Below are 22,361 nucleotides of genomic sequence, written 5' to 3' on the forward strand. Positions count from 1 at the left end.
ATTTGCTTTTTCATTGAACACTGTTAAGATTTCTCTACAATGATGCCAGTAAGCTATGCCATTCATTTGAACTACTGTTCAGATTCCATTGTACAAATACACCACTGTTCATGTATCCATTTCCCTTCTGAGGGGCATGTTGACTGCACTATTTTACTATGATACATATTGCTAATATGAATGAACCATCCATCCCTAAAGTCCAATTAGCTCTAACTTTTAGAATAATAATATATCTTAAATCTGACTTCATCTGACCCCACAACTATCCCAGTGCAAGCCATCATTTTCTTCTCCAGGAGCCCATAGGTCTCCCAGCTTTCACTCTTGGCTCTCCTTCAGTTTACGACCCACACAGTTCATGGGGTCGGATTGGGTCTTTCTTTTTCTCAGAATCCTTCAATGACTTCCCATCATATCTGGAATAATCTTCCCATGGCCAAGAAGGTCCCACGTGATCTGGGCTCTCTCCCTCTTTGCCTGGCTTTCTGTAGTGTGCCTTGCTGCGCACAGGCTCACAGCCTTTGGGCCAGCTGTGTACTGTGCCTGAAACCAGCACTTTCCTTGTCTTCCTGTAGCTTCCTTCCTGACTTTGTTCATGTTCCTCCTCAGGTGTCACCTTCTCAGATAAGCCTTTTCTGTTTCTCTTACTTAAATTTGTACCTCTTTCATTTTCTATCCCCTTGTCCTGTCTCTAGCTTTCACCTTGCTTTTATTTTTCTTCGCAGAAGTTAGCACACCTGAAACTATTTTTTTGTTGTTGTTTACTTCTGCTTTCCTACTAGAATGTAAACTCCTTGAATCACAAATTTCTTAATAGTATGTAGAATGATGAATCACTTTCAGAAGGTTTTCAATGGACTCTGTTCAGATCCATCAGAGGAATCACTATCTATGGCAGCTATAGACTTATGAAATGTATTTCTTTTTTTTGAGACGGAGTCTCGCTCTGTCTCCCAGGCTGGAGTGCAGTGGTGCAATCTCGGCTCGCTGTGAGCTCTGCCTTCTGGGTTCACGCCATTCTCCTGCCTCAGCCTCCCGAGTAGCTGGGACTACAGGTGCCCACCACCACACCCTGCTAATTTTTTGTATTTTTAGTGCAGACAAGGTTTCACCATATTAGCCAGGATGCCCATGTCCTCAGGCATTATTTACTTGCTCCATCTCCTGACCTCGTGATCTGCCCATCTCAGCCTCCCAAAGTGTTGGGATTACAGGCGTGAGCCACCATGCCCAGCCATGAAATGTATTTCTTAAATAATAATACTTTAAAGTCAAAATTACTCCCTGGTCCACGGACTGCAGAATGGATGCTGTGTTACCAGGCATGAAAACATTCATCAATCTCCATTAGAGCTCTTGGGTGAATAGGGGCACTGTCAATGAGCAGTAATATTTTGAAAAGAATCTTTTCTTCCGAGCAGGTCTCAAGAGTGGGCTTAAAATATTCAGCAAACTTCGCTGTAAACAGATGTGGTCTCATTCAGGCTTTGTTGTTCTGTTTATAGAACACAGGCAGAATACATGTCGCATAATTCTTAAGGAATTAAGAATTTGGAATGGTAAATGATCAATGGCTTCAATTTAAGGTTACCAGCTGCATTCATCCCTAATAAGAGAGTCAGCTTGCCCTTTGAAGCTTTAAAGCCAGACATTGACTTCTCTCTAGCTATAAAAGTCCTGTATGGCATCTTTTTCCAACAGAAAGCTGTTTTGTTTACTTTGAATATCTTTTGTTTAGTGTAGCCACCTTCATCAATTATCTTAGCTAGGTCTTCTGAATTATTTGCTACTTCACCTTGTACTTTTATGTAATAGAGATGGCTTTTTCTCTTAAACCTTGTGAATCGACCTCTGCTAGCTTTCAACTTTTCTTCTGCAGTTTCCTCACCTCTCTCAGCCTTCACAGAGTTTGAATAGAGTTAGGGCTTTACTGTAGATTAGGTTTTAGCTTAAGGGAATGTTGTGGCTGGTTTGATCTTCTCTCCAGACCACTTAAGCTTTCTCCATATCAGCAATAAAGCTGTTTTGCTTTCTTATCGTTCGTGTGTTCACTGGAGGAGCACTTTTAATTTCCTTCAGGAACTTTTCCTTTGCATTCACAACTTGCCTGTTTGGCACAAGAGGTCTAGCTTTCTTCTTATCTCGGCTTTCAACATGCCTTCCTCACTAAGTGTAATCATTTCTAGCTTTTGATTTAAAGTGAGAGATACGTGACCCTTCTTTTCATTTCAATACTTAGAGACCATTGTAGAGTTATTAACTGGCCTAATTTCAATATTGTTCTATCTCAGTGAATAGGGGGGCATGAGGAGAGATAGAGAGACAGGACGGTTGGTCAGTGGAGCAATCAGAACACATACAACATTCATTGATGAAGTCTGCCATCTTATATGGGTACAATTTGTGACTCCCCAAAATTATTACAACAGTAATAGCAAAGATCACTGATTGCAGATCACCATTATGGATATAAAAATAATGAAAAAGGTGAAATATTGCAAGAATTACCAAAATGTTACACAGAGACACTAAATGAGCATGCGCTTTTGGAAAAATGGCACTGATAGGCTTGCTATACTTAGGGTTGCCACAAACCTTTAATTTCAAGCATAGTGCAATAAAATGAGGTACGCCGCTATTCTCAAATTGCTCTGCAAAGTTAAAAATTTACACTACTAACATCATTGTGGGAGTTTCTCATATTCTTAACAATATCTGGTCTTATCAGGCGCTTCATTTTTATTTATTTATTTTTTTGAGATGGAGTCTCGCTCTGTCGCCCAGGCTGGAGTGCAGTGGCACGATCTCGGCTCACTGCAAGCTCCGCCTCCCGGGTTCACGCCATTCTCCTGCCTCAGCCTTTCCGAGTAGCTGGGACTACAGGCGCCCGCCACCACGCCCGGCTAATTTTTTTGTATTTTTAGTAGAGACGGGGTTTCACCGTGGTCTCGATCTCCTGACCTCGTGATCCGCCCGCCTCGGCCTCCCAAAGTGCTGGGATTACAAGCGTGAGCCACCGCTCCCGGCCTTATCAGGCGCTTTACATTTTGCCAATCTGAGTGAAATTGTATCTCCTGTGTCAGAGGCATTTGAACTAGAGCAACTCCATCTTGAATAGGAGCTGGGCAAAATAAGCCTTGAGACCTGCTGGGCTGCATTCCCAGGAGGTTAAGGCATTCTATGTTACAGGAAGAGGTAGGAGGTCAGCACACTACACAGGTCGTAAAGACCTTGCTGATAAAACAGGCTGCAGTAAAGAAGCCAGCCAAAACCAAGATGGCGAGGAGAGTGACCTCTGGTTGTCTTCACAGCTACACTCCCACCAGCGCCGTGACAGTTTACAAATGCCATGGCAACATCAGGAAGCTACCCTACAGGGCCTAAAAAGGGGAGGCATGAATAATCCACCCCTTGTTTAGCATACAATCAAGAAATAACCATAAAAATGGGCAACCGGCAGCCCTCGGGCTGCTCTAAGGTGTAGCCATTCTTTTATTCCTTTACTTTCTTAATAAACTTGCTTTTCCACTTTACGGACTTGCCCTGAATTCTTTCTTGCGCAAGATCCAAGAACCCTCTTGGGGTCTAGATCGGGACCCCTTTCCAGTGACACTTGTTTTAATTTGCATTTTCCTGATTACTAAAAAGACGAATAGACCAGAGATCCTATCTTTAAAAAACACACACACCAAATTATTTTCTTGTGCCTCCAGGAAAACTAAAAATTTCCCTATCAGAACCTTTCACAGGCAAAGTGACTTAATCTTCCCCTGCTTCATGGATCTAGTAATTCCAAATTTTCACATATTTAGCTTTAGTGGCACAAAATTATATTCCCAAATGTTTATTCATTCAACAAATACTTACTGAGGGCCCTATAATTCTGTAATTTCACCACCCACCGATAGCCTCTCCTCCTGGCACTCACCTTCTAGACCTTGAGGTCTTTGTCCCTTGCACAGTGGCAGAGTGATCACTGGGTAGGTATATTTAAGAAAGGCTGGAAGACTCCTTCCAATCCATTGTCCTCCGGCATTATTTACTTGCTCACAGTTTTTGTATTCACTACACCCAGAGAGGAACACAGTATGTCCATGCACTCTCTTACTGCAAAGGAATTAATTATTCCCCAGAGAAAAGTTTTGAAATGAGGGGGAAATGCGAATGTTTTCATTTCAAGCGCTTGTTTTAAATGTTGAGTATAATTAGTGTCTTATAAAGAAACTAAATTTACTTTCTCTTCTAGAAGCAAGTTTTTTGCTCTTCACACACACAAAAAGCGTCACTTTATTTCATTTTTTCGTTGTAATACCAAGTTTGGTTAAAAGGACAATGAAAAGTATTTCTCGTTCGCACTGACTCAGGGTAGTTCTCAATTCCGAAGACAGAAAAGATCATCAAGCCACAATTGTTCAATCTTTAGTTTCTATCCTCAACAGATAATCGTTAAAGGTTAACTATACTATAGACGTCTTCATCAAGCTGCTGCGGCTTTTCTTCTACTTTGAAAACCACAAGTCTAATGTAAAACAAGTCGGCTTCCTGTGCTTTTTGGAAAGAAAGATCAGGATTTAACTCATTTTATTGCTTCAGACAATGGTGTGGTTCCCAGATAAGAGGTGCTACATCCAGGGGCGGTGAATTGGATTATGAAGGGTGGAGTTCGTGCTGAATTCTATGATTTTTTAAATCTTGTAAACCGCACGCAACAATGAAAGTGCTAAATGCCATGGTGCGTGACCCGCGCCACACTCACGCTGCTCTCCTTTATCCCCCAGACTCCACTTTTCCTCCGCCACCACGAAAATTCATGCAAATCAGCCAGCTAACCCCGGGGCAATACGAACCATTTTCGCGCCACTCGCTCAGGACTGCGCAGCTGCACAAGGAGAGTGGTCCCCGTAGCCCCTAAAGCGCCCCTTCTCAAAGCGGATTTTAGGGGTGGCCAAGGCTATCCTTTGAGGTCAGAATATATAGGGGGGCCGTGTTTTTTCCAGGGGGCCATCTAGTCTTGCGCCGTGTCTGGCCGTTACCACAGCTTGCAGGACCTGTGTCCCAACGCGGGAAAGACAGCCCGAGTCCCGCCCCTCCGGGCCTGGGTCGGCGCGCCCCGCCTGCCGGCCGCGCTGCTGCTGCTCCTCCTGCTGTGGGACCGCTGACCGCGCTGCTGCTCCGCTCTCCCCGCTCCAAGCGCCGACCTGGGCACCCTCCACCAGCATGGACGCTCGCCGCGTGCCGGTGAGGGCTGGGCGGGCGAACCCGAGGGGCGGGCGCGGTGGGTGCTGGACGCAGGCGGGCGCGGGCCGACCCTCTCCAACTCCGCAGCCTAGCGCTGCCTTATCAACTGGTGGCCTGCCTAGGCGTTGCCCTCTTGGGCAAGCCCCTGATTTTGTGCACCTGGAATAACTGAGGGCCATGGGGACGTTCCTGCATGGCGTGCTCACCCGAAGTGCGGGCGGCGTGGAGACTTGAGTCGTTTGCAGGATGGCTAGCAGCGCTGGAAAGCCCTAGGCACGTGCGTCCGCCAAAGGCCGGACAGCGACCCGGAGGGCTGGCCGGTCCCGGTTGTGCCTGCCGGGCAGAGCCGGCATGCCTGCCCCCTGGGAGTTTGTCCCGCAGCGGCCCAGCCCTTTCCCGCACACAACTCGGAGCCAGTGTGTGGGTCGCCGCGTCTATACCCGCGCTCAATGGGTGGCCCTTGGGCGCGCACCCCGCCCGGCAAGAGACGCGTCCGCTTCTAACCGCTGAGAGCCAGCGCTTTTGAGGTTTAAGGTCTTGCGAACCGGTCTCCTAGAACTTGGGTTGCGCACGCAGTGTGAAGCGACCGTAGTCCCGGGCGGTGGTTAAGTGCATTTAAAGGGCTTGGTGGGCCAAACCGTTCGCCGACCATTTGCTCGTTTCCCACTTCCTCCACCCCAAACCCCAACCCTCGAGCCTTACTCTTAGCTGCAGGACGTTGCTCTGAGTGGAACGTTACTTTTTGCTCTAACGGAAGCCAGAACGTGGGGTCGGGCTCCTGGAGAGGGTAGAAGAGTGGGGGTTGGGTGAAACGGAAGACAATGACATGTTTAAAATAAATATCAGGGGTTAGGGACCCACGCGGGGGAGGACAGGTTCGCGGGGGTGGGTGCGATGGGGCGTGGTTTCAGGGCTGAGTCGCCGCCCTGGTGGAGCTGGGCATTGGCTCTCCGGATGAAGAAAACCATGTGTAGCTGGTCTTGGAACCTGACATGCCTGGGTTCAAATTTGAGCCGCCGTGGGACTTGAGTAATCCATTTCGCCTTCCTAAGCCTCAGTTTCCTCATTGGCTAAGTAAGAATAACGATAGCACCTTTGTTGCAAAGAATTAAACCTGACGTGAAAGTGTACTTAACATAGTGCCTGGCACGAAAAACGCCTACTATAAATGGTATTAGTTATTACTTACCTGCCAAAGAAGTTCATCTCCGTCTTGACTATTTGCCTTGCTGCTTTTTTGTGGCTTTTCCTCCAAAGATACATTTGCCTGGTAAATAACTCTTGGCTTGTGCTGACTTGTTAAAGCTCAGCACGTATTTCTCGGACAGCTTCCAATAGAATGCCGCCTTTGAGGCTGTCTGGGGCCTCTGACTGCTTGCAGGTAGATTGATGAGTAAAGGGTGGTAATTCCTGCAGTAATGCGAGGAACACTGCTGTGTAGGAAGATGGCAGACTTGAGTTCTCCTTCCTGCCCCTGTGATCTTGCAGTCTATTACACCTTCCTGGGGCCTTGAATATCCTCATCTGGAAAATGGGATCTGAGATCCTTTTCAGCTCCCAACATTCATTGTGTCACAGGCTGGAGTGCAGTGGCACAATCACGGCTCACTGCAGCCTACTGGGCTCAAGCAGTCTTCCTACCTCAGCCTCCCAAGTAACTGGGATTACATGTGCGCACCGCCACACCCGGCTGATTTTTGTGTTTTTAGTAGAGATGGGGTTTCACCATGTTCCCCCACGCTGGTCTCGGACTCGTGGGCTCAAGTGATCCTCCCGCCTTGGCGTCCCAAAGCGCTGGGATTACAGGTGTGAGCCACCCCCCTACACATACACCTAACCTTTATATTTAGTAGCTCTACCTTTTACACATTGTCCTGCCTTGTTAAGAGGGCAAAAGACAAAAACTTCCTAAGATGATTGAACGGAGTTTACTTAGGGGTATAGGGATGTTGGGGGTGCCATCATCATGAAAATAACTTTATTTGCAAGAGACTGAAATGTGTAATGTTAGGCAAAGAAGGAGGGCAAGAATGTTCTGGTCACCTGACATCTTACATCTTAGCATATTTTGTAGAACCTATAGCAGTGCATGCCCTTTCAAAGTTTTCAGTATAAGGAATCACTTCTGCTATTCCATGGCCCCATTTAAGAGAATAAAAACACAGGACCTAATACAACACTTAAGAAATCTCGTTAAATATTAAGAAATGACAAACCACTATCCTTTTTTTACACAAGATATTAGATGCCAAGTGCATTTTCTGAGAGCAGTGCCAGGCTGTTCAGTATTTACGAATGAATGAAGCATTTCTATATAAGTAATTCGCACTTTATAAAAGGACTTTTAAAAACTTAAGTCTTGTATAGCAAAGGGACAGCAGCAAGAACTGAATGACAGCCTCAAGTAATAGAGTGCTAAAATGGAATCAGGTATCCTACCTGCATTTGGAGTGCTATTTGACCTTTAACTTGGCTCCTTGTACCATTTGTTGAAGGGTTTGATGTATTTGCTTTGTAAGGACTTCTGTGGAAATCACGATAGCCCTCTTGATTGGAACCGGGCCTGCTTGGAAGCCTGCCATCTTGAAGTAGAGGTCCTGCCCAGTTTTTGTAGTTTGTGAAATTAGCATCACAGTACATAGCCCAAAGCTTACATAAAAATACCTCATTAGCTTGATTTTGGCTGAGGTGGAAAAATCTTTCTGCCATTTTGTACTTTTGAAATTTACTTTTAGAAGTACAGTTTAATTTTTTTAAAACAACAGGTTGGATTTTAGGAGTTTAGCATTAAAATCTCCTGTGGAGCTCAGTATAATGCTAAGAGCTAAAGATTAGGGGCTCATAAAGGTGGGTTGAGAGGTAGCTCTACAGATGTTTGCATAAATTGATAAATATCTTTACAATTTTCCTGCAAAGGGATCCCTTCTTAGAATTTGACCTGGTTTTGGCCGGGCGCGGTGGCTCACGCCTGTAATCCTAGCACTTTAGGAGGCTGAGGCGGCGGATCACGAGGTCAGGAGATTGAGATCATTCTGGTTAACACGGTGAAACCCCGTCTCTACTAAAAATACAAAAAATTAGCCGGGCATGGTGGCGGGCGCCTGTAGTCCCAGCTACTCTGGAGGCTGAGGCAGGAGAATGGCGTGAATCCATGAGGCGGAGATTGCAGTGAGCCGAGATCGCACCACTGCACTCCAGCCTGGGGCGACACAGCGAGACTTCGTCTCAAAAAAAAAAAAAAAAATTTGACCTGGTTTTAAAGATTTTTCGGTCCAGGTACAGTAGCTAATGCCTGTAATCCAAGCCCTTTGGGAGGCTCCAGTGGGAGGATCGCTTGAGCCCAGGAGTTTGAGACCAACCTGGGCAACATAGCAAGACCCCATCTCTAAAAAAAAAAATAAAATAAGTTAGCTGGGCATGGTGGCACATGCCTGTAGTCCTGTCTACTCAGGAGGCTGAGGCAGGAGGCTTGCTTGAGCTCAGGAGTTCCAGGTTGCAGTAAGCTATGATCTCACCACTGCACTTTAGCCTGGAAGACAGCGAGATCCTGCTTCTTACAAAAAAAGAAAAAAATTTTTGTAGCAGTTAACAAACTTCCTTTTCTATGTAGGGTATGATAAATGGACATATCTACTTTGTGCTGTTTGAACCTACTAAACTAAAAAAAAATGATGTCTTTAGTTAAATAAAGTAAGCATCACGCTTAATAGGATTGCTGTTTCCATTTGCAGCAGAAAGATCTCAGAGTAAAGAAGAACTTAAAGAAATTCAGATATGTGAAGTTGATTTCCATGGAAACCTCGTCATCCTCTGATGACAGTTGTGACAGCTTTGCTTCTGATAATTTTGCAAACACGGTAAGTGCTGCCTGAGAATAAACAGAATTGAGTCTGCAGTGCTCAAAATGCCCCAGATGCTTTATGCGTGATTAAAACTGCTTGCTTTTTGCCTACATTTCTATACAGCCGTTATGAAAATACAGTATGCACTATAATTTCATTTCACTTTTTGCTGTGGTTCTAGGTAGTAATTGTTGGAGGTAGATTAGCTACTTATTCTATCCTTTTGAAATGTCGCCTAACCTAACATGCATGATGATTTGCCATAACAACTCAGAAATCATTTGTAAACCTCTGAACCATTTTTCTTTGTAACAAAAGCTGTTCTCTTGTAGTGCACTTGTAAATGTGATTTGCTCTCTGCACGGTTTATGGAAAATTGGTTCTTGAAAAAGAAAAAAAATGCACAACCACATTTATTTATTTTACAGAAACCTAAATTCAGGTCAGATATCAGTGAAGAACTGGCAAATGTTTTTTATGAGGACTCTGATAATGAATCTTTCTGCGGCTTTTCAGAAAGTGAGGTGCAAGATGTATTAGACCATTGTGGATTTTTACAGAAACCAAGGCCAGATGTCACTAACGAACTGGCCAGTATTTTTCATGCCGACTCTGACGATGAATCATTTTGCGGTTTCTCAGAGAGTGAGATACAAGATGGAATGGTGAGTTTGAGAATTTCACCAGTTTCAAAGAAGTAAGATACATTTAGAGGCATGACATATTTTTAAAAAAATTTTTTCTTATGATTTTGATTTTAGTCATGCAAGCAGACTTTGTTGACCTTTTAAAAATTTTGAGTATTTTCTTTGTGTCTTAAAGCAGTGTTTATTAATGTAGTCGGACTTATAAATCATGAACATTTTGTAGGCTCTGAAAATTTGGAAACTGGTAAGATAAAATTGGCCAATCTCCAGATTTTCATTACCACAAAAATCCAGCCTAATCAGGAAGCACACTAGTCCTAAATATTATCTACATTTGCATTTAAGTTCAAGTGCCCAGCCTAGTGCCTGTCATAGAGCAGACCTTTGATAAATGTTGGTCTCATCGTATATCTGTGGCTGCATCTTGAAAACCTGTGATAACTTATATGCAGGAGCTCCATTGAGGGCCCTTCCTGCTGCTACTTTTGCTCCTTGGTTGGCTTTTTCTATGCACGCTACCTTCCTTTAACTGCTGCTGCCACTGTTGTGCTGTGCCTCGGTCCCACTCTTTCTGAGCATACTGTTTAATTCTGCACACATTCTCCTGTTCCAAAGACTTTCTCAACAAAGGAAGCGGTGCATTCACTGATAATCAAGTGCATGCTCTTCAACTCACTGGTCCGACACAGATCCACTGCCTGAGGATCACGGTTTGAGTAATATTGATACAAGTGGCAGTGCCTGGCCAAGGAGTGTTTTGGTCCAAATCAGTGCTTACTGGAGTTTGTTGCAGGGGGACCAGGCTGCAGATCTGGATGTGACACAAACATTGTCAATAGCCTGAATAATTTCTGGGCAGTGTTTCAGTTCTTTGAAGATACTGTCATGATTAATAAAATGCCAATTCATTATAATTGTTAGGAACTCATGAAAGGTTTTTGTTGTTTTGTACTCTCTCAATCCATGGACACTAAAAGTACAAAAAGCTGTTTGTGGGCATGTAAGACTTTTTTGAGACAGGGTCTTGCACTGTCAACCAGGCTGGAATGCACTGGTGTGATCATGGCTCACTGCAGCCTCCACCTCGTGGGCTTAAGCGATTCTCCCTCCTCAGCCTACCCAGTAGCTGAGACTACAGGCGTGTGCCACCATGCCTGGGAACTTTTAAAAATTTTTTATGGAGATGTGGGCTCACTTCGTTTCTCAGGCTGGTCTCGAACTCTTAGGCCCAAGCAATCCTCCTGTCTCAGCCTCCAAAAGTGCTGGAATTACAGCCATGAGCCACCTTGCTGGACTTGATAAATATTGTAATGTTAAAACTGAGTCTTTATGGGTGAAATTCTGGGACTTTATGGGTGATTTTTTTTCTTCTCTCTCTTTTTTTACCTGCAACCATTACCATAGTCAATTTTGGAATACCTTTATGACCCCCAAAAATGACTCTGTACCCATTAACAGTCACTCCCTATTCTTTCCCAACACCCCCAGCTCCTGGCAACCATCAGTCTGCTTTCTGTTGTCATAGATTAGCCTTTTCATAAAAATTGAATCATGATATGTGGTCTTTTGTGACTGGCTTCTTTCACTTAGGATAATGATCTCAAGGTTTATTTATGTTGTGGCATGTGTTAGTTCTTCATTTTATTGCAGAATATTCTGTTGTGTGAATCAACCACATTTGATTTACCCATTCATCAGTTGATGGGTAAGTGGGTTGTTTGCACTTTTTTTGGCTATTATGAATAATGCTACTGTGAACATTCATGTACAAGTTTTTGTGTAGACGTATACTCTTAGGTATATACATAGAAGTAGAATTGTGGGTCATGTAGTAACTGTTTAACCTTTTGAGAAATAGACGAAGTGGCTACACCAGTTTACATTCCTACAGCAGTGTGTGAGGGTTACAGTTTCTCCACATTTTTGCTAATACTTTTTTTAATTTTCCTCTTTCTTTTTTTTTTTTTGAGACAGAGTCTCACTCTGTCACCCAGGCTGGAGTACAGTGGCATAATTTTGGCTCACCACAACCTCCGCCTCCTGGGTTCAAGCGATTCTTGTGTCTCAGCCTCCGAGTAGCTGGGACTAAAGGCGCATGCCACCACAACTGGCTAATTTTTTATATTTTTAGTAGAGACGGGGTTTTGCCATCTTGACCAGGCTGGTCTTGAACTCCTGACCTCAGGTGATCTGCCCATCTCAGCCTCCCAAAGAGCTGGGATTACAGATGTGAGCCACCATACCCAGCCTTCCTTTGCTTTTTAGCTCTATCTACTATGAAGTGGTGTCTCATTATGTTTTTTGATTTTTTTGTTGTTGTTGTTGGAGACGGAGTCTTGCTCTGTAGCCCAGGCTGGAGTGCAGTGGCGTGATCTGAGCTCACTGCAACCTCCGCCTCCTGGGTTCAAGTGATTCTCTTGCCTCAGCCTCCCAAGTAGCTGGGATTACAAGCGTGTGCCACCGTGCCTGGCTAATTTTTGTATTTTTAGTAGAGATGGGGTTTCACCATGTTGGCCAGACTGGTGTCAAACTCCTGACGTCAGGTGATCCGCCTGCCCCCGCCTTTGAAAGTGCTGGGATTACAGGCATGAGCTACCGCACCTAGCCTCTCATTGTGATTTTGATTTACATTACCCTTTGGCTAATTTGGATAAATTTTTAATGATGAAAACCTATACTACTTTTGGAATCTGGAAATATTTTTATTTTGAGCTTCTAAAAGTAGATTAGAGAAGTACCTAGAGAAGTCAAATTTATAGACAGAAAATAGGATGATGGTTGCCAGGGGCGGAGGGAAAGAGGGAATGAGGAATTACTGTTTAATGGGTATGGATGGAGTTTTAGTTGGAGAAGATGAAAACATTCTGGAGATGGATGGGGGTGATGGCTGCACAACAATGTGCATGTATTTAATGCCATTGACCTGTATACTTAGAAATGGTTAAAATGATCAATCTTATGTATATTTTATTGTTTATTTTTTAAAGTAGAGAATTGAGATGTGTTAATATAATTTAATATTGCCATAAACATTGAAGCCATATTTATAGGGGAATACATTTTTTTTCCCCTTTTTTTTTTTCAAGACAGGGTCTGGCTCTGTAACCCAGGCCTGGCATACAGTGGCACGAACATGGCTCACTGAGCCTCTGCCACCTGAGCTCAAGCCATCCTCCCACCTCAACCTTCCAAGTAGCTGGGACCACAGGTGTGCGCCACCATGCCCAGCTAATTTTTGTATTTTTTTTTTTTTTGCAGACACGGGGTTTCACCATGTTGCCCAGGCTGGTCTCAAACTCCTAGGCTCAAGTGATTCACCTGCCTCAGCCTCCCAAAGTGCTGGGATTACAGACATGAACCACTGCACCCAGCCAGGAGAACACATTTGTTCTTGTCAGAATTCTTTTAAAATACGTAAAGATGTGTTTCTAAAGAAAGGAAAAGCAGGTGGTAGGAATTTTAACATTTAAAAATGGCTCAGAACCACAGGCCTAGGGACTATGAAAATAGCTTATAACAATGTGGTCCAGATAGGCTACATGGAATTAAACTGCACTCTGTTGATTGTTGTACTCTTTGTGGTTCCTGATTTTGTTACCCAGAGGTGTCAATGTTCAGTTAAAATTCATTTCATACAAGTGTCTCATTGAAAAGGGACTTTGTAGTCATACTGATGCAGCTTGTCTGCTGATCAAGTCCTAATGACTCAATTGTTGTGATTAGAGGCTGCAGTCAGTTCGGGAAGGCTGTAGGACCCGCAGCCAGTGCAGGCACTCTGGACCTCTCAGGGTGGCGATGAAGTTTCCAGCGCGAAGTACTAGGGGAGCAACCAACAAAAAAGCAGAGTGCCCCCAGCCCTCAGAGAATTCTGTGACTGATTCCAACTCCGATTCAGAAGATGAAAGTGGCCTGAATTTTTTGGAGAAAAGGGCTTTAAATATAAAGCAAAACAAAGCAATGGTAGGTATCTGACTTTGTGTTAGAATTAATTTTTCCTAAGTGACTCATTACTTAAATCTGTTCCATCACGCAAAAAAGTTATTTTTTTCTATTACATGAATAAAAAGTTATTTTTGTTTACCTGTGAAGTCTTCAATGTGTGCCTCAAAATGTGTTTCTTTCCCTGAACTACTTTTTTTTAATCTGTTAAAGGCCTGGTTAAGTGTATAGGGGAAATCAGAAACTTTGAATGTGTCAGCTTACTATCAAATATAAAACCATGAGGAGATGTACTTGAGTATTTTCCAGAAGTTAGTTGCTCATTTTCGGCAGTTATTCTAAGCCAATGATATCAGTTTAATTTCCTCCCTTTTTAGCTTGCAAAACTCATGTCTGAATTAGAAAGCTTCCCTGGCTCATTCCGTGGAAGACATCCCCTCCCAGGCTCCAACTCAGTAAGTACTAGTCCTTGTTTATAGACGTAGTGTTTTGGGCACACCTAAGGTAGATCTGTGTTGTATTTAAAAATCTAATTTCTTTATTTGTGTGGCCTTCTAGACAAACGAAGGGGACCTAGAGGAAACCCCCTGACAGATCTCTGGATGATCCTCCTTGAATCCTGGGCAGTTTGGTCTCTCCTTGCTGTGCTCCTGTGGCACTAAACTCCTTTTGATTGGTTATTTCTTTCCTTCCCAGCTAGACTAAGCCCCTCATGGGCAGGTAATGAAGATTGAAAACTTTTTTCTGTTCTCCAGTGTGAGCACATTCCTCCTACATGGTAGATGTGCAATAGATGTTTTTAAAATTGGAGAATGAGACTGACGCGCTACCTACTGCGCTAACGAGGCACCTTAAAATTGGAGAATGAAAATAAAAGAAGAAAATCACAATTTCTTATCAAGTCATAGCTTGGTATCATATACAATTGCATTCTGAGGAATTAAGCTGGTACAACTCAGGGAGATTTGGTGTGTCTGCTGTAATAGAAAAGATTTCTTTTTCCTGCTTTTCCCTGAGGAAAGGAAAGATGGAAAGAGGGAAACCATACAGATATCCCTCTATTTTGCAGTGTAGAAACTGAATGTGTTTCTACAGGGTCAAGAGACATCAGAGAAAAATTTTTTTTTAGAGCAGAAGATCATTTCTTACCTCTTCATTAATTAAAAGAATAAATAGCTCATCTCTCAAGTTGAAAGAAACTGGGCTTGGTTTTACAAAAGCAAAATTAAGATGGCCATATAGGTTTTAGGCTGATTTTGCCATGCATTATGCAAAGGGCAAAGAAAAAGAAAAAATAGAGCTCTCTTAAAACATCCTTAAGGAAAAGCTATGAATTCCCCAAAGTACTACTTCTCTTTATTATGGAATAAATGGATTCCCTTATGCGTGCTTTGTTTAGCAATCCAGGAGACCGCGAAGGCGTACATTCCCGGGTGTTGCTTCCAGGAGAAACCCTGAACGGAGAGCTCGTCCTCTTACCAGGTCAAGGTCCCGGATCCTCGGGTCCCTTGACGCTCTACCCATGGAGGAGGAGGAGGAAGAGGATAAGTACATGTTGGTGAGAAAGAGGAAGACCATGAACGGCTACATGAATGTGAGTTCTCCGCATTGGTACTTGCTCTTCTGATTCTCATCTTCGGTAGGCCTGGCATCATACACAGCACAGGTCCTTAACACCAGGCGATCCATAGTAAATGTTTTCCTCTAACCATTCAGAATTGTAAACGTCACATAAGCTTACTTGGTAATTTTATTAGCAGGCGAGAATTGGGTTTTCTTCATCTCTTCTTAATTGTAGGCATCGTTTCCAAAATGTCCAGTTATGGCTACAGTAAGCATATGGCCTGCTCCCCTACCGTAAGCTCTAGGAGAGATTTCCAGGTTGAAGTTTGTGTGAAGAAATTACAAGTCAAGTATCTGAGATTCAAAGCTGGGGAGAGCCAGTTTTGAATCTCTGTTTTTCAGTTTTGAATCTCTTTCAATCAGTTTTTCAGTTTTGAAGCTCTGTGTTTTGTATTCCTTGTAATGCAGGAAGATGACCTGCCCAGAAGTCGTCGCTCCAGATCATCCATGACCCTTCCGCATATAATTCGCCCAGTGGAAGAAATTTCAGAGGAAGAGTTGGAGAACATCTGCAGCAATTCTCGAGAGAAGATATATAACAGTTCACTGGTGAGAGCCTCTAAATTAACCTGAGAATATAAACATCTGTGAGGGGAAGAGAGCTTCTGTCCCTAAGTGTGTTGCCCAGGTTCTAAAGGGCCTAGCATGTGAAATGTGTGCCTATATGTTTTTTCCACACAAGGAAGGAAAAGTTTTACAGTATCCCTGGGATTTAGCCCTTTTTCACAGTGGAATTATCTGCTTAGTAAGTCTGTAGTCATGGTAAATCTTTTCTCCTAATTTAGAAATCAATTCATTCAACATATATTTATTGCATATCTATTATGTGTGTATACATAGCCAGGTGCTGGGGTGTGGTGGTACACCAAAGATACAAGTGGATTTGGGTAGGTTATTTTTTAATAAGACCTTTTCTTAAAGGAAAGTGGTTTTACCACACCAGGCTAATTTATATATTTTTAGTGGAGATGGGGTTTTGCCGTATTACCCAGGCTGGTCTCGAACTCCTTGGCTCAAACGATCCACTCTTCTCAGTCTCCCAGAATGCTGGGATTACAGGTGTGAGCCACTGCACCTGGTTGAGTTATTTTTCATACCCTGGCATGTACATGTGTATGCAGAGATTCATAGACAAAATGTAAGGCTATACTACGAAGAGGGACATTCTGTAAATATGCTATTTTCTCTGTTGAAAAACAGTGTTTTTTTTGTTTTTTTTCTTAATGGCTTATTTGTAGGGCTCTACTTGTCATCAATGCCGTCAGAAGACTATTGATACCAAAACAAACTGCAGAAACCCAGACTGCTGGGGCGTTCGAGGCCAGTTCTGTGGCCCCTGCCTTCGAAACCGTTATGGTGAAGAGGTCAGGGATGCTCTGCTGGATCCGGTAGGTGCCTGCCAGGGGTTGGTCCTGTGGGCTTGAAGGCCAGCCACAAACTATGATGAGGCCAGAAAAAGGCACTGGTGAAGGGGTGGAGCCCTTTCTGTTATGCGGTGCTCTTCTGTTTTTTTAAGATGGAGTATCATTCTGTCACCAGGCTGGAGTGCAGTGGCGGGATCTCAGCTCACTGCAACCTCCTCCTCCCGGGTTCAAGCGATTCTCCTGCCTCAGCCTCCCAGGTAGCTGGGACTACAGGCACGCGCCACCATACCCAGCTAATTTTTATATTTTTAGTAGAGACAGGGTTTCACCACGTTGGCTGGGATGGTCTTGATCTCTTGACCTTGTGATCCACCTGCCTCTGGCCTCCTAAAGTGCTGGGATTACAGGTGTGAGCCATCATGCCCGGCCCAGGGTGCTCTTAATTCAGAACACAAATGAATTCAGAGTGATGGTGCTGCATAGGCCTGAGCCGCTTCTATGATACTCGGATCTGAACTGTCCCTGGGAAGTTGCTGCTCCATTTATCCCTGGTAGCTGCTTGTAACTTCCACTCCTGGAAGGAAGCATTAGGCATGACTAATGCATATTAATCATATAAATTTTTAACCATAAAGAAGGGGTTAAATGTAATGTAGATAAGTTGGGGGGGAGGTAAGGTTTAACTTAATTGTGCCGTTTGATAATCCTCCTTCAGAACTGGCGTTGCCCGCCTTGTCGAGGAATCTGCAACTGCAGTTTCTGCCGGCAGCGAGATGGACGGTGTGCGACTGGGGTCCTTGTGTATTTAGCCAAATATCATGGCTTTGGGAATGTGCATGCCTACTTGAAAAGGTAGTGGGTGTTTTCTTTTCTCTTCCACATCTGAATTTTATATTCATTTATGTCTTAATGAAAAGATGATAGATGTCAGAAGAGTGGTTATCTCTGGCGGGGTGGAGACTGACTGGAACACAGGAAGGGATGGGAACATTTTCTGTCTTTACTTAGGTGGTGGTAACCCGGGTGGATGGGTGTGTATGAAAGAGTCAGGTTATATACTCGAAGATGTGTGCACCTGACCATAGTGATGTTATAACTCAATAAAAATGTTTTTAAAAATGAATTAGGCTTTCAAAAGAGAATTCTTTGGTTGAAAACTATGTTCTGACACGTTTCCTTTTGTCTTTCACAGCCTGAAACAGGAATTTGAAATGCAAGCATAATATCTGGAAAATTTGCTGCCTGCCTTCTACTTCTCAAATCTTTCTTGTAAAAGTTTCCAGTTTTTTCGCTGAAACCTGAGTTAAAAATCTTGATGATCAGCCTGTTTCATAAGAAACTCCAATCAAATTAATCTTAGCAGACATGTGTTTCTGGAGCATCACGGAAGGTATATTGCAAGTTACACTTTGCCCTCCTGCAGTTTATTCTCTGCTCCCAACCCCCATCTCATAGCATCCCCCTCTATTTCCAATGTTCTGCAACCGCTTAGTTTCTGAATTTCTTTTAAATTACAGTTTTATGAAAGCATATTTTATTTACTTGGTGTTGAAATAGCCCTCATAAAACCTAAGCACTTGGAAACAATAATAGTGTTAACTAACTATATCTATTGAATTTCAGAGAAGAGCCTTCTGACTTGTTTACACAAAAACGAGTATGATTTAGCATTCATACTAGTTGAAATTTTTAGTAGAATCAAGGCACAAAAGTCTTAAAACCATGTGGAAAAATTAGGTAATTATTGCAGATCGATGCCTCTCAATCCCATGTATTACGCTTATGTTACAAGTTGTTGTCACAGTTGAGACTTAATTTCTCCTAATTTCTTCTGCCCGAAGGGTAAGTGGTGCGTCCAGCTTACACAATCATGATTCAAAGGTTGGTGGGCAATGTAATACTTAAAATAATGATGGAAGAGCTATCTGGAAATTATGAGTAGGCTGATTGGAATTTTCAGTATAAAACTTTAGTATAATTGTAGTTCGCAAAGTTTATTTCAGTTCACATGTAAGGTATTGCAAATAAATTCTTGGACAATTTTGTATGGAAACTTGATATTAAAAACTAGTCTGTGGTTCTTTGCAGTTTCATGTAAATTTATAAACCAGACACAAGGTTCAAGTTTAGATTTTAAGCACTTTTATAACAATGATAAGTGCCTTTTTGGAGATGTAACTTTTAGCAGTTTATTAACCTGACATCTCTGCCAGTCTAGTTTCTGGGCAGGTTTACTGTGTCAGTATTCCCCCTCCTCTTTGCATTAATCAAGTTATTTGGTAGAGGTGGAATCTAAGTGTTTGTATGTCCAATTTACTTGCATGTGTAAACCATTGCTGTGCCATTCAATGTTTGATGCATAATTGGACCTTGAATCGATAAGTGTAAATACAGCTTTTGATCTGTAATGCTTTTATACAAAAGTTTATTTTAATAATAAAATGTTTGTTCTAACTTGTCTACTTTTTTAAAAATAATCTTACTGTACTTAATTCTAATTTTTTCCTCATATTTAAATAAAAGGCCATTTCCACCTTTTCTAAAAAAGTCTCCCTTTTGACTGAAGTTTCTGAAGTTCTAAGGTCAGCTCATTTGAAAGGACCTCACTAGGTGACAGGACTAATACCTGTGATCAGAAAACGGGCTGAGACAACCACAGTCAGTGCCTGATAGAAAACAATACGTGCCCATGAGGTTTTGTAGTGTTTTCTTTTCCTTTATGATGTGCTTTACAATACCTGGCTTACTTTTATCAACCATTCAAACATACATTAAATGCATGCTGTGCCTTGAGGCTTGTTCCAGGACTGAGAGAATTAAAACCAAAAAGGCATGGTCTAAAAGCTCTCATAGCCCAATTCTTTTTTTATTTTTTATTTTTTGTAGAGACAGGTCTTGCTATGTTGCTCAGGCTGGTTTCAAACTCTTGGGCTCAAGGGATCCTCCTGCCTCGGCCTCCCAAAGTCATAAAATTACAGGCAAGAGCCACCACCACACCGGCTGTCCAATTCTTTAGATCAGGGGTTGGCAAACTATAGCCTGTGGGCTACATGCTGCTGCAGGCTTTATTCATGTGGCATATGAACTAAGTATTTTTTTTTTCCATTTGGAAAGGGTTGTTAAATAAGCAGAGACAATATGGTTCACAAAACCTAAGATATTTACAACCTAGCACTTTACAGAAAAAGTTTACTGTGTCTGCTCTAGAGTTATTTGAGAAGCCATGTTTACCCCATACTCATCTGGGGAGAAGAACAAGCTAAATGAAGTTGTACAACTGGTATTCTATGTAGATCCAAAAGAAGCCTGTAACTTTGTTTTTGTAAACTTTTTGGGTCTTAACCCAAATTATAATCCAACCTTATTGGATATGTAATTGGGAAGCTTAAATGTTTAGAGTTCATATAAATTAACGCTTATTTGGAAAAGTTTAGGTGTTACCATGTTTTAATAGGAAGTAGAACTAATGTGGTTTTCGTTAAAAATTAACTATAACAGTTGATTTGGATGGTTTATCCTTAAAGCTTTGATTTACAATCTAATGGGGGAACTAAGATGAAAACCCAAAAATAATGTTCTCAGCAGGAATGAAGGGAAAAAAACTAATGGGCATTTTCCCATCACCAGACATTTTAAAACATGGGTGAACTCCTGGGTTTTGTGATGATCCCATTTTATAATAAGGAGCCTTAGGTCAGTTGCCCAGCCTCAGCCTCGACTGTGGGAGCCCACGGGGCCCACTGCAGAGCTCCACAGGCCATCCTGAGTGGAGACAACTCCGGTTTTCACAGCTAGCTGTGAAAAGTGGTGTTAGGGTGGCTGTGCCCCAGGAACTGCTTTCATATTTGTTTCTTCAACCTGAGGTAGAGTTTTCTGAGGTAGAGATGGTATCTATGTTTTGATTCTTACTTAGGAGTTAAAAAATGAAATACGAACTGAAAAGGCTTTCACAATGAAGGGCAAAGGCTGCAGTTAGAGGGTTTTGCTGGAAGGTTTTGTTTTTGTTTCATTTTGCTTTTACAAGAAAGTGAGAGGGGACTTCTCATTGCCCCAGGAATGAAATGGGGTCACTGGGAGAATGGAACTAGAGGTCTCAGTGCTTTAGGAGAAGATGGGAGTACGGGGACAGTATTAGGTACCCAGTCCCGAGGGGAATAGGGGTTTTATGTTAATGTTAACCTCACATCCATTAGGTGTCTGAAAGAATGGGGAAGGAAATCCAGATAAGTTGAGAAAAATGCCTAGTATCACACAGCTCCAAAGAGGCAAAGCTAGGCCAAACACCAGAGAGAGGACTTTATTCTTTTTTTTCCTCTTTAAGCTGACTTTGCCTTAGGAGTCAAAGAAGAAGAGCGGGTTTTTGATAAGGTTCTGGCAGGGAGAACAAGGGCATCTTGGGTGCTGGGTCCAGCCTGGCTGATGTGGCTTACTGCAGAAACCCTGCTGAACAGGGAGGCTGGCAGGGCTGGAAGGGGTCTGAGCGCTTGTGTGGATCAGGGGGTTGTACTGGAGGTGAAGATGGGTGGAGAGCAGGTTCAGAAGGAATGAGGCAGTGGGACAGTAGGAAACCAGAGCCTTGGATGATCCTGCATGGATGTTAGAAACCTCCGAGGTTGTAACTGAAGGGCATGAGAATCCTGCGGGTGGAGAGGACTCCTTAGATAACTACAAGGTTGGGGAAGGAGAAGGAAAAGCAGAGGGAAAGAAAACTTCCTAGGAGCCGTTGCTGTGAGACAACGGAAGAGGGACTAGAGCTTGGGGTGGCAGTAAAGAGCCAGGAATCTGACTGGGACTGTAAGGGATGGACTCCCGATTGCAGAGGAACTGGTACATTCCAGAGAAAGTCCTTTATCCATTATAACATCCAGGTGATGTAAGCATTTGAGGGAAGGAGCAAGGAACAAAAGAGATAGCACTCAAAGCTGAAAGCCATGAACATTTTGTTTTTTTCCAATCTGTTTGTGTTTTGTTTTATATGGTAGCGCTTAAACTACATGTGCAACTGTTAGCATTGAAATTTGGCTCCGGTGTGGTCTTTGCTAGCTTCTTTTGTTTTCTGGTGAGATTCAATGTTACAGGCTCACTCTTACACATTCTCTACCCTAAGCCTGGAGTCAGCCATTTCTCCCAAGTGCTTTGTTTTTAAAACATTTCTTTTATATCTATTAATTTTTAGTATATTTGTGTATATATATGTATATACACATGCATACATAGGCTTATACATATTGGTATTTATATGTAAAATTAACAGTAATGTGGCTATGTATACATATATGGCTTCAGAATTATATATGTATATAGTATACATATAATATAGAATATAAAATTATATATCAAATAATATAAAGTTATATATTAAAATATATAATATAAAATTAATATGTAATATAAAATTATAATTATATAATAATTGTATAGTAATACAGAACTATAGTACATATAATATGGCTTCAGTATAATTAGGCTGGGCGCAGTTGGCTCATACCTATAATCCCAGCAGTTTGGGAGACTGAGGCGGGAGGATTGCTTGAGCCCAGGAGTTCAAAACCATCCTGGGCAACATAGTGAGTCCCTGTCTCTACAAAAAATAAAAAATTAGGCCCTGATTTTTAAAATGTAAACATTATATATATATAATTTTTACCCTCCTATTGCCTTTCAGATAAATGATAGCATACTACTTACTACATACTCTTTTTACC

General features: G+C 42.5%; 1 protein-coding gene across 3 annotated transcripts; it reads left to right on the forward strand.

Annotated features, from left to right (window-relative positions):
• Window positions 1-5,082: 5,082 nt before the first annotated feature.
• On the forward strand, window positions 5,083-19,196 carry CDCA7 (cell division cycle associated 7). 3 transcript variants are annotated; one of them, XM_003253724.3, is made up of 10 exons: window positions 5,124-5,241; window positions 8,973-9,098; window positions 9,512-9,748; window positions 13,454-13,690; window positions 14,047-14,124; window positions 15,069-15,263; window positions 15,701-15,841; window positions 16,531-16,680; window positions 17,372-17,508; window positions 17,849-19,196. In XM_003253724.3, exons 1-10 carry the CDS (start codon window positions 5,221-5,223, stop codon window positions 17,877-17,879), a joined length of 1,353 nt encoding a protein of 450 aa, XP_003253772.1. In that variant the 5' UTR covers window positions 5,124-5,220; the 3' UTR covers window positions 17,880-19,196. The 3 variants fall into 3 exon arrangements, with proteins under 3 accessions (XP_003253771.1, XP_003253772.1, XP_003253773.1); XM_003253725.3 differs by having other exon boundaries at window positions 5,135-5,241; window positions 9,644-9,748; XM_003253723.3 differs by lacking the exon at window positions 9,512-9,748 and having other exon boundaries at window positions 5,083-5,241.
• Window positions 19,197-22,361: the final 3,165 nt, after the last annotated feature.

Source organism: Nomascus leucogenys, chromosome 22a (assembly GCF_006542625.1).
Source record: "Nomascus leucogenys isolate Asia chromosome 22a, Asia_NLE_v1, whole genome shotgun sequence".
Classification (NCBI taxonomy): domain Eukaryota; kingdom Metazoa; phylum Chordata; class Mammalia; order Primates; family Hylobatidae; genus Nomascus; species Nomascus leucogenys.